Source organism: Mus caroli, unplaced genomic scaffold (genome assembly GCF_978045245.1).
Source record: "Mus caroli unplaced genomic scaffold, Mus_caroli_1 scaffold_6, whole genome shotgun sequence".
NCBI lineage: Eukaryota > Metazoa > Chordata > Mammalia > Rodentia > Muridae > Mus > Mus caroli.
The window spans coordinates 40518455-40538369 of NW_028227261.1; the positions used below are offsets into that span (position 1 = coordinate 40518455).

Genomic DNA, 19915 nt, shown 5'->3' on the forward strand with positions numbered 1-19915 from the left:
GTAAAATGGCAGGTGAGCTGGAAGTTCAGGAGCAGGAATCCCTGTTCAAAGTCCCACACTGGCTCAAGGGGCAGGCAGTGGAGAGACTATGAGACTCCCCTAGGAGTGAGGGAACCTATAGGACTTTAGGAACTGGGACCCCAGACAAAGGCTCTTAGCTCTCAGCTAGACTCACTCCTTCCTTATTCTGTTGTAGTTTGCATCTCCCCATTCTACCCACACATTTTCCCTTCTTTCTCATCCATGCATGATACTTCAGATGAGATCGTGTGGCCCGAGGGTGATGACGCGCTTCCCCCAGATGCCCAAGACCTCACTTCCAAACTGCTTCATCAGAATCCACTAGAAAGACTGGGCACAAGTAAGTTGGTCCTTTCTCCTATCTCTCACCTCAGGTGACAGAGAGGCTACATCCATGTACCCTAAAGTTCAATGGGAAGTCCCTCTTGATCCTGAAACTCCCCTATTCATTTAGGCAAAGAAGGCAGAGTACTTGAACTGAAACTTCCCAAGCCTGCCTTCTAATAATGTCGAGTCTCACATGACTGATGTCCCACATGCCATGCAGCTAATCTTGTGTCCCTGTCCACTCTGTCTGCAGGTAGTGCCTATGAAGTGAAGCAGCACCCATTCTTCATGGGTCTGGACTGGACAGGACTTCTACGGCAGAAGGCTGAATTTATACCTCAGCTGGAGTCAGAGGATGACACCAGCTACTTTGATAGTAAGGCCATAGTGGGGTGAGGTGGGGCATGGATTGTAAGTGCCCAGAACTGCTGTGCATCCCTGCTCAGGGTCCTGCTGGTGCCACCAGGATGGCACCACCGATGATGCTGAAGCTAATTGAACTGTATTTGGTCCAGCCCGTTCAGAACGATACCACCATGTGGACTCTGAGGATGAGGAGGAAGTGAGTGAGGATGGCTGCCTTGAGATTCGCCAGTTTTCTTCCTGCTCTCCAAGGTTCAGCAAGGTGTGACTAAGGAAGCCCAGGCTGATGGGAATTGAGAGGAGAGAACCTGCCAAGGACAGACCTAGGGCAGGCTCAGGAAATTTTGATAGGACCTCTTTCAGAAAAGGAGCTCAAAGGGCTAGGGCTACTCGCACACCTCAGGAGCTTCTAAATCAGTCCTTGCCAGGGATGGGTCAGCAGAGCAGCTTCTGGAGATACTCAGCTTGAATGGAGTGGGGCAAAAAGAGAGGTTCTCTCAGACCCTAAGAAGACCATTTGTTCTTGGCCATCTCATGTGTCTCCTGTGTCCACAGGTTTACAGTAGCATGGAACGGCTTTCCCTGCTTGAGGAACGCCGGACACCACCCCCAACCAAGCGCAGCCTCAGTGAGGAAAAGGAAGATCACTCAGACGGCTTGGCAGGACTGAAGGGCCGAGATCGCAGCTGGGTGATTGGGTCCCCTGAGATGTAAGCACCGGGGGCTCACCAGGGTGGGAAGGTCAGTCATCCCTCAGTTGTCATATGCTGGAGAGGAAGGGTGTTGCTAGTTAAATAACATTCTAGAGAGTCTGGTAAAATGTCTGCAAAGGTCTATGACTAATAGCCTCAGCAGAGGCAGGAAAGGGAGACCACCTGGGCCACTTCACCCCACCTGGGCCCTCTGTTTCACAGATTACGGAAGCGGTTATCTGTGTCCGAGTCATCCCACACAGAGAGTGATTCGAGTCCTCCAATGACAGTGCGACACCGGTGTTCAGGCCTCCCAGATGGGCTTCATTGCCCTGAGGAGACTAGTAGCACCCCTCGGAAGCAACAACAGGAAGGTATATGGGTCCTCATACCCCCATCTGGAGAGGGGTCATCTAGGCCTGTTCCTGAACGACCACTGGAGAGGCAACTGAAGCTGGATGAGGAGCCTCCTGGCCAAAGCAGTCGGTGTTGCCCAGGTGTGGTTCCTAGGCTGGTGGAAGGCATAGGATGAATATACTACAGGGAGAGGCTTAGCTGAATCACAGATCTCATTGTTCACTTGGGCCCACAGCCCTGGAGACACGAGGCCGTGGGACCCCACAGCTAGCTGAGGAAGCTACAGCCAAAGCCATCAGTGACCTCGCTGTGCGTAGGGCCCGTCACCGGCTGCTCTCTGGGGACTCTATAGAGAAGCGCACCACTCGCCCTGTCAACAAAGTAATCAAGTCAGCCTCAGCTACGGCCCTTTCCCTCCTCATTCCTTCAGGTAAGGCCAACAGGGAACTAAGGTAAAAATGCATAGGAAGGACATGGGAGGCTGGGGATGCGCAGGCACATGTGTAAAGCCAGTAAGTATTTGAGAGACGGCCTCCTTTCCATGAAAATAGAGGTCTCTGAAGATCCGGGTTGATGATTATGCTGTACGCACACAGGCATCAGGGAGCAAGCAGGGTTGTAGTGGACTAGGAGTGGGTGGGATCAACAGCTTAGGCCAGCTAGGATCATGGCCGTGTTAAGACCTCTGATGGTGCACGCCTTTAATCCCAGCACTTGGGAGGAAGAGGCAGGCAGATTTCTGAGTTCAAGGACAGCCAGGGCTACACAGAGAAACCCTGTCTCAAAAAACCAAAAAAAGAAAAAAAAAAAAAAAGACCTCTGCTCACTAAGTCTTGGTCTCTGCTTCTCCAGAACAGCATGCCTGCTCACCATTGGCCAGCCCTATGTCCCCACATTCCCAGTCATCCAATCCATCATCCAGGGACTCTTCTCCAAGCAGGGACTTCTTGCCAGCCCTTGGCAGCTTGAGGCCTCCCATCGTCATCCACCGAGCTGGCAAGAAGTATGGCTTCACCCTGCGGGCCATTCGAGTCTACATGGGCGACTCTGATGTCTACACCGTACACCACATGGTGTGGGTATGTCTGGCCACACAGAGTTGCTGTCCTCCAGCTGTGTACTCCCACCTTCCCCTAACTAGAGCCTATCTGCCTTTTCTTTGGTCACTGCCCACATAACTCACAGAAACCAGAGGGTGGTGGTAGTCAAGGGTCACAACAGCAGCAGAACCAGGCTCCTGATTAAAGGCTTTTCTCTTCCTGAGGCAGCATGTGGAGGATGGCGGTCCAGCCAGCGAAGCAGGGCTTCGTCAGGGTGACCTCATCACCCATGTCAACGGTGAGCCTGTGCATGGGCTAGTCCATACAGAAGTGGTGGAGCTGGTTCTGAAGGTTAGTGCTAAGAATGTTTTTGTGTGCTGTATGACTGCCCTGGACTCGCCTTAAGGGGAGTGAGAGGATCGGGTACACGTACGTGTAGCATTAAGGATAGATGTAGGGACATGCAGGATTTGAAAGTGCAGTACAGGAGGGTTTTCTCCATATGGTAAGTAACCTCATTTGCTGGCCAAACCCCAGACCGTTCTAAACTGCAAGTAAGACTGCTGTCAGGACAGGAGAGGTACTGCTGTCTTCCCGTTCCTAAACTCCTCTGGAGGGCCACTTGGAGCACTTCCTATCCTGTGAGGGAAAACAGCATTTGCTTAGTTTACATGTTGGTGTGGAACAGCAAAAGGTTAAGTTAAGATGCAGGGAAGAGTAAGAGTAAGGGGAGACAGCCCCAGCCAAAGGTTCCAGCTTTTTCTGCTTGGCTTCCTAGAGTGGAAACAAGGTATCAATTTCAACAACTCCCTTGGAGAACACTTCAATCAAAGTGGGGCCAGCTAGGAAAGGCAGCTATAAAGCCAAGATGGCCCGAAGGAGCAAACGGAGCAAGGGCAAGGATGGGCAAGAAAGGTGAGACAGAATTGGTCCAGAGGTCTACCCTGAGATGCCCACATTTGGTCAAGCCTACAGTATGCTGTCCCCTTATCTCTACAGCCGAAAACGAAGCTCCCTATTCCGGAAAATCACAAAGCAGGCCTCCTTGCTCCACACCAGCCGCAGCCTTTCTTCCCTTAACCGCTCCTTGTCATCAGGGGAGAGTGGTCCAGGCTCTCCCACACACAGCCACAGCCTCTCTCCCCGATCTCCTCCTCAGGGCTACCGGGTAGCCCCAGATGCTGTGCACTCAGGTACAGGGGTACCCCTGCAGATCAGAAACCATCCCTTGGGAAATTGGAATGAACTTGAGCCATCTGCTTCCCATAGGCCAACTCTAAAGCTCTTTGAGCATAACCTTGAAGATCTATAAGTGTTGGGAAGATTGATGGGTGGGGGCAGTGAGGGTAGATTAAGTGGACTGTAGTCACCAGTTGGTATAAAGTGAACGGCAGTCCTGGGGCATTCTAGAGCAAAGTTCTGCCTTACTGCTCAGTCACTTCTAACAGCTAACACTGATGTCTTGTTTTCTGTTTGTCTGTCTACCCACGCAACTATCCAAAGTAGGAGGGAATTCCTCGCAGAGCAGCTCTCCCAGCTCCAGTGTGCCCAGTTCTCCTGCTGGCTCTGGACATACACGGCCCAGCTCCCTTCATGGTCTGGCACCTAAGCTCCAACGCCAATACCGCTCACCACGGCGCAAGTCAGCAGGCAGCATCCCACTGTCACCGTTGGCCCACACCCCTTCCCCACCAGCAGCCGCAGCTTCACCTCAGCGTTCCCCATCACCCTTGTCTGGCCATGGGTCTCAGTCCTTTCCTACCAAACTTCACTTGTCTCCTCCGCTAGGTAGGCAGCTCTCACGGCCCAAGAGTGCAGAGCCACCCCGCTCTCCCCTACTTAAGAGGGTGCAGTCTGCTGAGAAGCTGGCGGCTGCACTGGCAGCTGCTGAGAAGAAGTTAGCACCTTCCCGCAAACATAGTCTTGACCTGCCCCATGGTGAACTAAAGAAGGAACTGACACCCAGGGAAGCCAGCCCTCTGGAGGTAGTTGGAACCAGAAGTGTGCTATCTGGGAAAGGGCCACTTCCAGGAAAGGGGGTACTGCAGCCTGCTCCTTCACGGGCCCTTGGGACCCTACGGCAGGATCGAGCTGAACGCCGGGAGTCACTGCAAAAACAAGAAGCAATCCGGGAAGTAGACTCCTCAGAAGATGACACTGATGAGGAGCCTGAGAACAGCCAGGCCACACAGGAGCCAAGATTGTCCCCCCACCCAGAAGCAAGCCAGAATCTACTCCCTAAAGGTTCAGGAGAGGGTACAGAAGAGGACACTTTCTTGCACAGGGATCTAAAGAAGCAGGGCCCTGTACTCTCAGGTCTAGTGACAGGGGTCATACTAGGTTCCCCCCGAGTAGAAGTTCCTGGGCTCTCCCAAAGGAAGCTCAGCAGGCCACAAGCCTTTGAGGAAGCTACCAACCCCTTACAAGTCCCTAGCCTGAGCAGGTCTGGACCCACAAGCCCCACCCCCTCTGAAGGCTGCTGGAAGGCCCAGCACCTCCACACACAGGCACTAACTGCACTTTGTCCCAGCTTTTCAGAACTTACCCCTACTGGTTGTTCTGCTGCCACCTCCACCTCTGGAAAGCCAGGGACATGGTCCTGGAAATTCCTTATTGAGGGTCCAGACAGAGCATCCACAAACAAGAACATAACAAGGAAAGGTGAACCAGCTAACTCCCAAGATACGAAAACCACAGTTCCAAATCTTCTGAAGAACCTGTTTCCTGAGGAGGAGAAGCCACAGCCACCAAGTGTGCCTGGCCTGACCCATCCGCTTCTTGAGGTCCCCAGCCAGAACTGGCCATGGGAGTCTGAATGTGACCCAATGGGGAAAGAAGAACCATCCCTGAGCATCACCGAAGTGCCTGATTCCTCAGGCGACAGGAGGCAGGACATTCCATGCAGAGCCCACCCCCTGAGCCCAGAAACCCGGCCCAGCCTGCTCTGGAAAAGCCAAGAACTTGGGGGCCAGCAAGATCATGAGGACTTAGCACTGACATCAGATGAGCTCTTAAAGCAAACATAGCAGTTGTTTGCTTCCCTACATTCACCTGTGTAATACACCCTCCTGGAAACCATCTTGGCCTGTGTTTGCTTCTTTCCATTGGTCATTACCCACAGACTCTAGGTCTGGCCTTTTGCTGCTGGGATTGTAATGACTTAAGTTTCCACTCTTGGGAGAAGACCCTAGTCTAGCTGCATTTCTTAGATAATGAGATCTCTGAACTCAGGCATAAATGGGTGTTGGATAGTCAGTTTTCTGGGTATAAGAGTAGGGAGTAGATCAGGAAAGAATGGCCATAATGTGGGATACACAATATACCTTCTACGTGCAAAGACCCAAAAAGAACTCGAACTAGATCTGGCAGTTTAAGGACAGACTATGGCTTACCATCCTTCTGTGTAGCCATAAATATACAAAAAGCAAGCAGGGGCCAGCCCGGAGCACTCAATGAGGACTTGTGGCCATTAATATTCCTGTTTGCTAAATTAAGGAAATGAGCTTTCCTGCCCAAGGCAATGTAGTTTGGGCAGAGCTGGGATTAGAATTTGGGCCTCTGAATCTAGAACATTAAGTTATCTAACCTTGTGTCTTAGCCATTAAGAAAAAAATACAAGGAGGTGATGAGTTTAACTCCAGATGTATTTAAGATATATATATGGGGTATCTAGAAGGTAATAAAATAAATGAAAATGAGGGCTACATTTTTTTTTAAAGATTTATTATATGTAAGTACACTGTAGCTGTCTTCAGACACTCCAGAAGAGGGCGCCAGATCTTGTTACGGATGGTTGTTAGCCACCATGTGGTTGCTGGGATTTGAACTCTGGACCTTTGGAAGAGCAGTCGGGTGCTCTTACCCACTGAGCCATCTCACCAGCCCAGAGGGCTACATTTTATCAACAATGACACCCCTAGGTAAAACATTAAAGGTTGGCATAGCACAGTGGTAGAATTGTCTAGCATGAAAAAGGGTCCACACAGTAATACACACACTCCAGAACACAAAATCCTAGAGAGGAAAGAACTTCAAAAGGCCAGATGAGATGAGAATGGAATTGCCTATTTATTTAGTGACAAACCGTTCCTGGGCTGTTGTAGGTCAGGATTTCTGCTGGTAAATATTACAATGATCAGCCCTTAATGATGGGAACTATACTCCTAGGTAGTGTTTGAGAGGGAAATAAGGGAAACATACAGGGGACCCAGGGGTAGGAAAGAGGAGCTAGGTAGCATGGCAGGAACCAGGCTTGGTAGTGTGTTAAGGCTGGAAGATTCTCTGTGGTAAAGTAAGGCCAGACTTCTAAAATTCCTGAACTGATAGGTAGGCTGTCTGCCCCATAATCAGATGCCTACCTCTGAGAAAAATACTGGGAGACCTGGAAATCAAAGTCACTACTGGGCTACTGCAGCCTTGTCATTCTGTGTGGGGAAGGCGGTAACTTTCAAAAATTTACAATATTTACAATAACAAGTTCCTATACAACATGAGCTGAAGCTTTGCTGCATAAAAGCTATTGCTAACAGCTAGGGTTATGTATGGGTTACCTCCGTTTTTGGAACATCGGGTGCTAAGCTCAGAGTTAGCATCACAGGACATGGAACCAGGTTTGACGTGTCAGAGCTAGAAGACTTGCTGGTTCCAAGGGCTATCTGCGCCATCTGGGATGCCTGCCTTATTCTTGTGATAGTTCTATAACTTCTATTTGCTGTAGAGCCTGGGCTGTTGCACTGGGTCCTGAAATCAGGTCACAGGTTATTACCTGGAATATCACAGGGTGACTAAGGGGGTAAGGATTGTCTCCTGTCAGGATCTGGTCAGAAGCACCATAGTGTAGGTGAAGGGGAGGGATGGGAGGAAGAAAGCACTTGCAGTTTACTGGAAACCATTCTAGGAGGTTGGAAGTGGGAGGAAGTACAACTACTAAACATCTTGTGATATAAATACAAAAAAATACATGGGCATCACCAAGGTCAATAGTCCTCAACACTGCTGGGTATGAGCAGTTTCTCAAAGGTGGCTTTGGGCACCTGGTGGTACCAGGTTTGCTTTAGGATATCTCTATTCTGGCTGTAGTACAGGCAGGCTATAGTGGCTCCCATAAGCCAGTGAACAGTGCACAAACCTGTCAGCAAGGAACTATCAGAAGATAGATGGTAATTAAACCTGCATAAGATAAGGATCACCCAGGGAACATACAGAATGAGAAAGGAAACCCAAAGGGCCACACAACATTAGACACAACCAGTCGTGTCCCCCCCCCCCCCCGCCCTAAAAAAATAATAGAGAGAGAGAGGGAATGACATCTTCAAGCAGAAAGAAGCTAGACCGGCCAAGTGTGCTGGCACACACTGAGCCCTGGCACTTAAGTAGAGGAAGGAGTTTGCTGCCAATTTGTTCACATAGTGAGCTCTAGGGTGGCCAGGGCTACATTAACCCTGCCTTACCAAGAAAACATTTGACCAGGGCAACTTTAAAAAGTATTTCATTGGGTTTATGGTTTCAGAGAGTTAAAGACCCGGATAATGAAGCAAAGGCATGAGAGCAGTAAGCTCACATGTTGGTTCTTCAGCAGGAGTCAGGGAGGAGGAGGAGTACTGGATATGGCAGGGCCTTGGAGCCTCAAAGCCCACCTCTGTTGACACACCTCCAACATGGACACACACCACTGTACTTACCAAATAGTTCCAACAACTGGGGCCAAATATTGGGGCATGAGCCTATAGGGACCATTCTTATTTAGAACACCACACCCTGCATTCTGAATATGAGATATCTTATAATGAAGACCTGGGCAAAAGAAATGTATTGTCCTAGACATAGCAGATGAATTTGGTGATGGAGGCAAAATTTAGGTAAAGAGGCCCAAGGTGAGAAGACTAGAAAAGTCAGAGAGAGTAAACATGTCTGAAGAAAACTAGATGATTGGGTGGAGTAGAGTGGGTTTAATGAAGAAACAAGCAATGACCACTTAGCATTTGAGAGGGCACTGTTTCAAGTGATAACTGTAGGGAAGTTTTAGGTGAGGAAACAGACATTGAGGTGAAAGGAAGGAATGATCAGGGTAGAGTTTAAGAATAGAATGAGGACACTCAAATTTATAAAAGAAAAAAAGTATCCGTGTGAGTGTCTTGCTTGCATACAGTGCCAGAGAGGGCTTAGATCCTCTGGAATTGGAATTATGTTGTGTCCTGTCATGTGGGTCCTAGGAACTGAACTTGGGTCCTCTAGAAAAGCAGCTATCTCAGTAGCACTATACACCCAGCCATTTTAAATGTGGATGATGAAACTGAGTCCAAAAAAAAAAAAAAAAAAAGTCAGGCACGGTGGCGCACACCTTTAATCCCAGCACTGGGGAGGCAGAGGCAGGTGGATTTCTGAGTTTGAGGCCAGCCTGGTCTACAAAGTGAGTTCCAGGACAGCCAGGGCTACACAGAGAAACCCTGTCTCAAAAATAAATAAATAAACAAAACAAAAAAAAGATTGCAGGGAGGAAATAGAATCCAATATATATGGGATTCTGGGTGTGGATTGGAAGGGGCTGCCTAGTGTGATTTAACACAGGGAGCTCTATAGCTGTAGGCAGGTGTGAGGGTCTGGGGATGGACAGGATGATTGTCAGCCTTTCTCTTAAGTCCAATGCATAGGAGATACACAGATGTGCAAGAAGCTAAGTTCCGTTGTCTTGGGACTAAAGGCACAACACAAGGTAAATAAACAGGTATCCCCTGACCATGCCATGTGGGTATTGTACCTTGAAGAGAGACAAGAGCATAAACTATAAAACTAAGTCCATTTCTCCTAGTCGCAGAGTAGAAAGAGAAAACACTGCTGAGTATGAGAACCAATAAAATGCATTTACTTGAATGGGTGTTAAAGGGAGGAAATGGCTTTCATTTCATTTTGGATTTGTGTCCTTTGGGAGGTAGAATGGGTTGTTTTGGTTTTTTTTGTTTTGTTTTGTTTTGTTTTTTGAGTTTTAATTTCCTCTCATAGGAAGGAGAGCCTCTCTTGGCCCCAGTTTGGCCTTCAAGCATGCAGAACTTCTTACCTTACTCCCTAACCTGCTTTAGCCCCCTGCCCTCCATGCCAAGAAAACCAAAAAATGCTTCACTGCAATGTCTTTATTGCATCTGGAGCAAGTCTGCCAACCATTCCAAGTCTTGGAGAAGGTTAAAAAAAAGAAAAAGCCCCAACAATGTTCTCACCTTACCTTCCCCCCACCCCTTCCCCACAACTGCACAGCAATGTCTGAACACATTTGGTGACAAGAACAATTTGCAAAAGTGGTCTAGAAATTACATTATGAATTGTTCCAACACAAGACACAGTTGGCTTCCTTCTGAGTCAGTTATTTTTACATAAACTACATGAATTTTTTTTATTACATCAAAGACAACAGAATAGATTCTTCACAAGAAACAACAAAGTACCAAAGTTACATGCGAGGATTTGTAAGGAAACAAGGGTGGTTGTCACAAATGGCTAGAGCTAAGTCAAGAATGAGCAGTTGGCAGCAAAGGACCAAGAATGGACCTCTGGTGTATGATGTCATGGAAACCTCAAGAAGATCTAACTGGCAGTAGAGATCATCCTAGAAATCAGAAATTGTTCAAGTACATTTTTTCTTAAAGTTCTGGAGAATGGGTGAAGCTGGTACCTTGCAGAGAAGGGACACAAGGAAGATGCCACATGGGCTTGAGTCTGAAGTAAATGTGGAGAGCTTGTGTCTTAGTGTGGAGCTGTAGTATGTCTTCATCTATTGCTGGAGCAGTGACAAGAACATAAACAACCTACCTAAGCTGACTATGCCAGGTGGAAACAGCTTCGTTTTGTTTTATTTTTAAAAAATGTATCTAGCCAACCCAAAGCTGCTTTCCTGTTGGGGACTGGCTGATCTGCCCCTATGGTCTTAATCTGTCTCTAGCCTCTGCTTTAGTCAATGAGTCTACAGTTAAGATGCCAAAAGAGATAGTCCCAGGGCCTAGCTCATGAGACAGAACTTTGAGCTAGCCTTGGGAAGAAGACCAATACCTGCTTCCAGACTCCCTCAGACAGCAGGGCCACTGTTAGGAGACTGCTCCTCATGCCATTTCCACAGCTCAGGATCAGATAAATCATGTAGTAACTTGGCAGAAAAAAAAAAAAAAGATAGCTTCCAATTTATTAAATGATCCCTGGTCTCAGCTCCCACAAAGTGGTTACTCAAAGGCAAAGAATATAGGACTGAAAACCCGCCTTTCTCCATTGTCCAGCCCAGGTGTAGATGCTAAGATGCTGCTTTCTCCTGCATATCTTCCATGTCTGCCTACAAGGTAAAGACAGTGTTCAACACTAAAGCTGTATATTTTATCATTTTGACCTACTTGGAAGAGATTTCTTTAAAAAAGGCATTCAGGACATACTAAAATTTTAGTGCTGGATCAGAGGGACTCCTCACACCCAATCTTGAGCATATAACTGCTTCAGCAAGTTCAACATCAGTACAGTCACACAGGTATTCCAATCAACAAATAGCCTGGCATTACTTGGTAAACTGAGCAAGATTTTAAGCTGGCAATTTTGGAAAAAGGCCTTACACAGTGGCTGAGGGTGGTCAATCTCCTCTCTTTCACACTGGAGCATGAACAAGAAAAAGCCATCAATGGCATGCCCTATCAACTGTGACAACAATTATCCAAAACTTTTGACCTATCTCTATACTGTGGTTCATTCTAGACACTGTCACCAAAGGAAGTACTCAGGGAAAGTCATATTCATCTTTATTTTGGCCCCCAAACTTCATCTTCCCTGATTGTAAGCCTGATGACCCAGGCACAGGCTGCTTGTCTAAACTGCCTGACTGCACATTACTGGGCTCAAGCAGCTGAGTCATACTGAGCCTGTTATGGCTCCAGAACTGACTCTGAAGCAGCTGAACTCTTAAATGAGTGTGAATCCATAAATAGATGCCTGCCCTCTCCTCTGTCTAACTTCACTTAGCTGGAAGGCTTAAACCACAGCCATGGAAGCATGGGAGCAGGCTGTGCACACTGCCTTGACAGCGGGCTCACAAAAAGGGCAAGCAGGAAAGCCTGTGGATTATTTCCCAGATAGTTTGAACTCCACGTTATCCCCTCTTCTGGCAAATGCTTCAAGCACAGTATTGAATAACATGTCATGTGATGGACCCTTCACCATGGATACCAGGGCTCGTGTGCCTGTGATTTACTGAGGTCTCTGACCACAAACTCAAGTCCTCCTTTAGCTACCTATGGCTCCCTAAACCCTATCCAAAAAAGGAAGGGGAGATGAAGGCAAATTAATCCTTGTATAGTTTTGGCAAGGCTTTTAAACTTGAGGAAGCACACAACAATGTTGTTCTCTATCGTTATTTGGTATATCAAGCCATCTAAAAGCACTGGATTGCACCGTTTCTTTACTCATAAAACAACTTACAAGGGTTTCAAACATTTCTTTAAAGAAACACCACACAAGCACCAACTTCATTATGACTCAAAGCTTACTATTTCCACAAAATAATTCTATTCCTCATCTGAGAAACAAGGCCAGGGCAAAAGGAAACACACTGACCAATTTTAGTGTTTGTTGAACTCACATTTCTAGTCTTCTTTCAAGTTTTGGTACAGACGTGTACATTCAGCTACTGCTGTCCTCCCCTTAGACCTTGGTCTGGCAATGCTGCTTTGTTGGTTTTTGAACACAGTGCTTTAGAGGGAGGAGCTGGTGAAGATGCTGAAGCCTAGATTATGTTGATAAAATTAAAGTAACACAACTGAAGGGGTCTTTTGCCTCCTTGGTTTAGATTCTGAAAATGTAATCGCATACCTCCCTATTTTCCTTTGGTTGTTTTTCCCTCCAAACCAAATCCCATTTTACCGCAGAGCCAAAATCGGCTCTTTATTTGGGGGAAAGGGGAAGAGACTATCAAATCAAAACAACTCCCAGCAGAACTGTGACCTGCTGCGTTCTTAGGGTTGAGGACAAAGGGATGTGGACTCTTCAGAAACTTCCAAATAAAACCCCCACCCCAACCCACAACAAGCCTTAGCTGTTCTTTTAAAGGTGCCTGACAACAAACCCAAACCCCATGAAACCAGTATCTGCTTCCAGCTTAGTCCATCAGTGCAGCAGCACAGCCGAGGCCAGAGACCCTGGGCCCCTCATTTCTCTCTAAATCCAAGCTACTGCTTGGCCTCTCCATTTCACATTCACAGAATCACTTGTGCAAAACAAGCAGTCTACGTTGAAAGAATGCCCTCATCGTAGCCTAATAAAAACCATAGGAAAAAAACTGCTAGAGAGCGTGTCTCTTCCACTCTGCTTATCTGCAGAGCGCAGGCATCTGTGCATGGACAGGGTAGGCGAGCCTGACGTTGAGGGAGTCGTTGTGCTGAACCAGGGATGTCTGCTGGTAATGGAGCACCAGCTCCTTCAGTGAGCTGTACAGGTTGTAGGGTTCTGCAAAGCCATATCCTCGAGCCGTGCTGTAGATGACACAGTGCTTCACTTCCCCGTCTGCACTGAGAGACAACACAGGAAAATACTTAAGGCATGTCCAGGAAACAGAGGAAGTCCAGAGCAACTGTTATACATAGGATCCATGCAGAAGCATCCTGTCAATCAAACACAACTGTGCCTCTTAAAGGCTTGACTTTAGGTATGTACAACCACCACCCATGTAGGCCTACTCTCTCAGTCCTCAATTCCTGTCACTCCACATACATGTCCATTTGTTAACTCCTCCTTTGTTGATTGTTGTAGCTTACAATCATGAGTGCTGATGTCAGGTGGCAGTGCTTTGGGTTGTTTTGGGTCCTGTGCATTTCATAGGAATTTCAGAAACTTTTTTTTATTTCTGCAAATATTCAGCTAGGGCTGTTTTTTTTTTTTTTTAAGATTTATTTATTATTATATGTAAGTACACTGTAGCTGTCTTCAGACACTCCAGAAGAGGGCATCAGATCTCATTACAGGTGGTTGTGAGCCACCATGTGGTTGCTGGGATTTGAACTCAGGACCTTCAGAAGAGCAGTCGGCGCTCTTAACCACTGAGCCAACTCCCCAGCCCAGGGCTGTGGGTTTTGTTAGGATCATAATAACTATGTAGATCAACTTTATGAAGATGTTTTGGTGGAAAGAAAATCAAGTTTATTACGTTTCAAGGAACTGAGTAGGTGTGACCATGACAGGAAAACTGCCTTGGGATCAGCAGTTCTCAACCTGTGGGTCGAAACCCCTTTGAGGGTCAAATGACCTTTTCATAGGGGATCACTTAAGACCATCAGAAAATACAGAGATTTACATTACGATCATAACAGTGGCAAAGTTACTGTTATGAAGTAGCAATGAAGATAATTTTCTGTTTGGAGGTTACTACAAGGTGAAGCACTAGGAGAGAGCACAAACCACTGGGCTAGATATTAACACGTGGTCATCTTCACTGCGCTAGATATTAACACGAGGTCATCTTCACTGCGCTAGACATTAACATGTGGTCATCTTCACTGACCAAACTCTCAACTTCTTTCAATCACGTTTCTCAGATAATCATTGTAGAATTCACATTTGTTTAGTTCCTAGGCAGTTCATAATTTTAAGTGGCATGTCACCTCACTTTGGGTTTTATTACTAGTACACAGAAATATACTATTTTATAAACTGGGCATGGTAGCACCCAACTCTAGAGAAGTAAAGGCCTGAGTATCAGAAACTCAGGGTCATAATCAGAAACACGACAGATGTGAGGCCTGCCTCAGGTACATGAGATCCTACCCAAAAGTAAATACATGAAAAGTAAGTAAGTATATCTGTGTATATCTATATGGATATATATATATTTACACATATACATGTATTCATATTTACACATGTACGCGTATGTATAATACACACACACACAGAGAAAGAGAGTGATGTAACCTACAACCTCTATAAACCCATTTTGACTCTTCCTTTCCAATTATGATGTCTTTTTATTTTTAAGACAGAGTCTTGCTGGGTGTGGTGGTGCACACCTTTGATCCCGGCACTTGGGAGGCAGAGGCAGGCAGATTTCTGAGTTTGAGGCCAGCCTGGTCTACAGAGTGAGTTCCAGGACAGCCAGGGCTACACAGAGAAACCCTGTCTTGGAAAAAAAAAAAAAAGAAATGAAAGAGTTGGATTTGCAAATATGTTTTGTGAATATATTGAGTATATCATGTAATTTTTTGATTGCTTTCCTAGTATAATTTCTATTAAAGCACCCTTGCTCTTTTGGAATGAATCCTATTTAGTCATGATGCATAATGCTTTTTCTAAGGCTGCTTTCTTGGTGTTTTGTTAAATTTTTGTTTTCCTTTTACTGAAATGGAATTTATTCTCACATAATATACGCTGATTACAGTTTCCCTTCCCTCTGCTCCTCCCAGTTCCTTCCCATCTCTGCTCCATGTCGGTCCACTCCCTTTCTGTCTCTCATTAGAAAATAAACAGGCTTCTAAGGGATAATAATAAAGTGAGATAAAAGAGAAACTAACACTGGAATTGGAAAAAACAAACAGAAGGAAATGAGCCCAAGAGAAGGCACAGGAAACAGAGATCTGCTTCGTCACACACTTAGGATTCCCCCAAACACTAAGCCGGAAGCCATAGTCTACTCAAAGAGGACCTGGTGCAGAGCCAAGCAGGCCCTGTGCGTGCCGCCCCAGTCTCTTCACACAAACTTTCATCAGGTTGATTTACTGGGGCTTTGCTTCCTCAGAGTCCTCTCTCCCCTCTGGCTCTTACACTTGGTGGAGGCCTCAGTGTTCCCAGGCCTCTCAGTCTCTGGATCTGAATAGTGTCTGGATGTGGGTCTTTGTGTGCGATCCCATCTACTATAGAACAAGAGGCAGAGATGGCTGTGGTTGTTTTGGTTTAGTTTGGTTTTTCCAGCCAGGGTTTTCTGTGTTTCTGGATATCCTGGAACTCACTCTATAGACCAGGCTCACCTCAAACTCAGAGATCTGCTTGCCTCTGCTTACAAATGCTCAGATTAAAGCCATGCAGATTATTAAAATATAAAGCCAGAAAGATTCTTTTTCTTCTTTTTTTTCATTTTATATGCTTAGTCCAGAAAGATTCATTATGATGGCTAAGCAAGGCACTTATATGTAGAGCAGAGCAGAGTGTCCTTTTATTGCCCTCCCTGCTACTTCTCTTTTTTTTTCTTTTTCTTTTTCTTTTTTTTTTTCTGGTTTTTCGAGACAGGGTTTCTCTGTGTAGCCCTGGCTGTCCTGGAACTCACTCTGTAGACCAGGTTGGCCTCAAACTCAGAAATCCGCCTGCCTCTGCCTCCCGAGTGCTGGGATCAAAGGCGTGTGCCACCACGCCCGGCTCTGTTACTTCTTGAGAATTGTACTAGTTCGTTTTTACCCTGCATCCGTGGGCTACAGGCTCTGGTTCTTGATCACCCAAGCGCACTGGGTAAGCACTCCATCTCATGGAGTGGGCCGTAAGTCAGGTCAGATATTGGTTGGCTACTTTCATAAGCTTTGTGCCACCACTGCAGTTACACGTCTTACAGGTAGGCCACCACTGTCAATCCCAAGGGTATGTGGCAGGGTTGGTGCTTATGTTTCATTTAATAGCATACAGAGGAACTTTCAGTATCAAAGGCATTCAAGCAATAGGGATAAAGGCTCTATATGGCAACAATTCAACTTCTCCATATTCAAAGAGTTGTGTAGGTGCTGTCTTCAGCAATGAAACCTTGCTATCAGTTTGTGGAAAACAACCTATAGCCTTGGCAACAGTCTGAGTCGTTTGGAGATCCTCATGGCATCCCTTTGGCCAACAACTCAATTAGGTGTGACCCAATCTTATGACTGAAAGCTTCATTTGGTAACAAGAGATGGCCAGTTTGGGCATGGTAGCACCCAACTACCAATTATTGGGTCTCCCCAATTATTTGGCAATTTCAACTACATCACCTTCTCATATATGTATGTATTTTAGAAAGATTCTACTGTATTAGATTTCCATATGACCCCCTCAAATGACCTTAATTTCAGCTGTCTCTTTCCATATTTCCTCCCTGGGGCCCCTCTCCCTCCCCACTTGATTCTCTCGTTCCAGCCCCACCATCCATCCATTACTATTCGATTTCCATTTCCTAATGAGATCTATCTGTCTCCCCTACCCCTAGTCCCTTACTCTATATACCTAACCTTTGTGGTCCTATGGATTATAGTTTGGTTATCATTGACCTAACAGATAATATCCACATATAAGTGAAAACATACCATATTGTTCTTTCCAAGTCTAGGTTAGCTCATTCTGGGTGATTTTTAAAAATCATTTACCTGCAACTTTCATTGTTTCATTTTCTTAACTGCTAAGTAATATTCCATTGTGTAAATGTACCACACTTCCTTTATCTACTTTCCTATTGAGGAATATCTAAGCTGTTTCCAATTTCTGGCTATTATAAATAGAACAGCAAAGAATGTGGTTGGGCAAGTGTCTCTGTGGTAGGATGAATCTATGGATCTAAAAATCCATCTATGGACCTTTGGATCTATGCCCAAGAGTGTTATATAGCTGGATCTTGAGGTAGATCCATTCCTACCATCCTGAGGAACAGCCATACTGATTCAATAGTGGTTGTACAAATTTGCACTAACACCAGCACTGGATGGTGTTCCCCTTACTCCACCTCCTCATCACCATGAGTTCTCAGTTGTGTTACTGATCTTAGCCATTCATACAGGTGTAAGATGAAATCTTAAAATAGTTTGGAATTATATTTCCCTGGTGACTAGACTAAGGTTGTTGAACATCTGTTTGTTTCTCAGACACTTGGAGTTTCCTCTTTATTTAGATCTGTATTCCATTTTTAAATGGGTTATTTGTTTTCTGGATTTCTAGTTTTTTGAGTTCTTTACATATTTTGGATATTAGCCCTCTATTGGATGTGTAGTTGATAAAAATCTTTTTTCCATTTTGTGGGCTGCTGATTTGTCCAAATGTTGGTGTCCTTTGCCGTGTAGAATCTTCGCAGTTTCATAAGGTTCCATTTATTAATTGTTAATCTCAGTGTCTGCGCTAAGAGTGTTCTGGTCAGAAAGTCTTTCCTGTACTGATGAGTGCCAGCATAGTCCCCGCTTTCACTTCATCAGGTTCAGGGTGTTACTGGCTTTATGCTCAGGCCTTTGACCCACATGGAGTTGAGTTTTGTGGAGGGTGTATTTGGATTCTTCTACAAGCAGCCATGCAGTTTGAGCAACATAGTTCTTAAAGACAATTTTCTTTGTATTGTCTTTCTAGCTTTTTTATTTAAAACAAATCAGGAGTTTACATATGTGTCTTCAATTCAAAGTCATTGATTGACATGTCTGTTTTTATGCCAATACCATGTAGTTTTTATTACTACAGCTATGTAGTACAGCTTGAAATCAGGAATAGTGATACTTTCAGGAGTATATTTATTGTTCTGGAACATTTTATCTATCCTAGGTTTTTCGTGTTTCCATATGAAGCTGAAAATTGTCCTTTCAACATCTATAAAGAATTGTGTTGGAATTTTGATGAGAATTGTGTTAGATTGTTTGTGGTACAATGGCCATTTATGAATCTTACTGATTCATAAGCATGGGAGATCTTATATTCCCTTCAATTTCTTTCTTTTTTTCTGGGTGAGCTTTTTTTTCTTCTTCTTCTTATTTTGTGCTAGGAATACTTTTTTCTTTTATTGGATTTTTTCCTTATCAATTTCTTTCTTAAATGCTTTGAATGAAGTTTTATACACAAGACTTTCACCTGCTTAGTTAGGGTTATTCTAAGTATTTTCTGTTGTTGAGGCTGTTGTTAAAGTTGTCTCCCTTAGCCGGGCGTGGTGGCGCACGCCTTTAATCCCAGCACTTGGGAGGCAGAGGCAGGCGGATTTCTGAGTTCGAGGCCAGCCTGGTCTACAAAGTGAGCTCCAGGACAGCCAGGGCTATACAGAGAAACCCTGTCTCGAAAAACCAAAAAAAAAAAAAAAGTTGTCTCCCTTATTTCTCAGTCCACTTGTCATTTGTGGAGAGCTACTGATTTGTGAGTTAATTTTGTGTCCAGTCACTTTGCTCAAAGTGTTTATTGGAGACATGCAGCCTCCTCCTTTCCTTGTTCTAAGACTTGAAGCCTGGTGAGCACTGCCTCGATGTCATTTCTGCCCTCACAACTTAAGCAGAGTAAGTCAGAGAAACACGGGCCTCTGTAAGTCCCACTCTAGACAGCCATGGTATGGGCGTGGCCTGGGTGTATATTTAAATGTATATGTAAATACATAAATATATGCAAATGCACACGTGTAGCCTTGTGGTGGGCGTGGCCTATCGGTGTGTGGGCGTGGCCTGAGTGTATATGTAAATGTATATGAAAATGTACAGCGGTGGCATACAGCGATGCACTGTGATACATTGCGATAACACCGCACTTTCATCTCTGCCTTCATTTCCTTCCATAGACAGCACTCAGGCCCTAGGATCCAGTTCTAAGATAGTTTCCATAAACCTCTAACTCTTTTTTTCCCCAGTCACAATAAACATTCCCACACAGGAGAGGCCTACTGCTGATGGCTACTTCACAGTGATTCTAATTATCTTATATATTTTAGGAATGAAGTCTGGGAGCTAAGTGTAATAGCTTATACCTGTAATCTCACTGATCTCTGAGACCCTTTTGTGTGGCCCTCCTTTTTTTTTTTAAGTTACAATACAAAATAATGGATTTTCATGTGACATTTTAAAGGGTTCTTAAATTACATTTGTTTCTTTATGTTGAGGCACATATATAATGTTTGCATGGTGTACATGTGAAGATCAGTAAACAACTTGAAGGGCTGGCTTTCTCCTACCACCATGGGAGCCTTTGGGTCATCAAGCATGGTGGCCAGCGCCTTACCTACTAAGCTACCTGGGGGCCCCAATATGACTTTTGAGACATATCTGACATTGTACTTCAATCCTATTCTATCCCCCTGGCTACCATCTGTACCATCTGTTCCTCTTGTCTCTCCCCAATATGACAGGGATTCTTTGTATAGCCTCGGCTTTCCATCTTCAGCTTTTATGTTGTTTATATTTATACTCATATTCTGTGTGAGAGAGA

General features: G+C 45.3%; 2 protein-coding genes across 8 annotated transcripts in view; one reads left to right on the plus strand and one right to left on the minus strand.

Moving 5' to 3' along the window:
* Mast2 (microtubule associated serine/threonine kinase 2) overlaps nucleotides 1-5878 on the plus strand; it is a 157573-nt gene extending 151695 nt beyond the window's left edge. For 4 of the 6 annotated variants that reach the window (XM_085839066.1, XM_021159305.3, XM_029475989.2 and 1 more), the window contains 11 exons: nucleotides 260-361; nucleotides 602-724; nucleotides 864-973; nucleotides 1267-1421; nucleotides 1626-1900; nucleotides 1996-2190; nucleotides 2613-2839; nucleotides 3029-3151; nucleotides 3579-3715; nucleotides 3800-3993; nucleotides 4304-5878. In XM_085839066.1, the coding sequence (XP_085695192.1) occupies nucleotides 260-361; nucleotides 602-724; nucleotides 864-973; nucleotides 1267-1421; nucleotides 1626-1900; nucleotides 1996-2190; nucleotides 2613-2839; nucleotides 3029-3151; nucleotides 3579-3715; nucleotides 3800-3993; nucleotides 4304-5826 (3164 nt within the window). In that variant the 3' untranslated portion in view covers nucleotides 5827-5878. The remainder of the gene's footprint in view (nucleotides 1-259; nucleotides 362-601; nucleotides 725-863; nucleotides 974-1266; nucleotides 1422-1625; nucleotides 1901-1995; nucleotides 2191-2612; nucleotides 2840-3028; nucleotides 3152-3578; nucleotides 3716-3799; nucleotides 3994-4303) is intronic. The other 2 variants (XM_029475990.2, XM_021159308.3) reach the window with 1 other exon arrangement.
* Nucleotides 5879-9912: 4034 nt separating this feature from the next.
* The window catches only part of Pik3r3 (phosphoinositide-3-kinase regulatory subunit 3), a 74021-nt gene continuing 64018 nt past the window's right edge, over nucleotides 9913-19915 (minus strand). The window contains exon 10 of one of the 2 annotated variants that reach the window (XM_085839067.1): nucleotides 9913-13321. In XM_085839067.1, coding sequence (XP_085695193.1) covers nucleotides 13045-13321 — 277 coding nt within the window. In that variant the 3' untranslated portion in view covers nucleotides 9913-13044. Of the gene's footprint in view, nucleotides 13327-19915 lie in introns of both variants that reach the window. The other variant, XM_021160061.3, reaches the window with a different exon arrangement.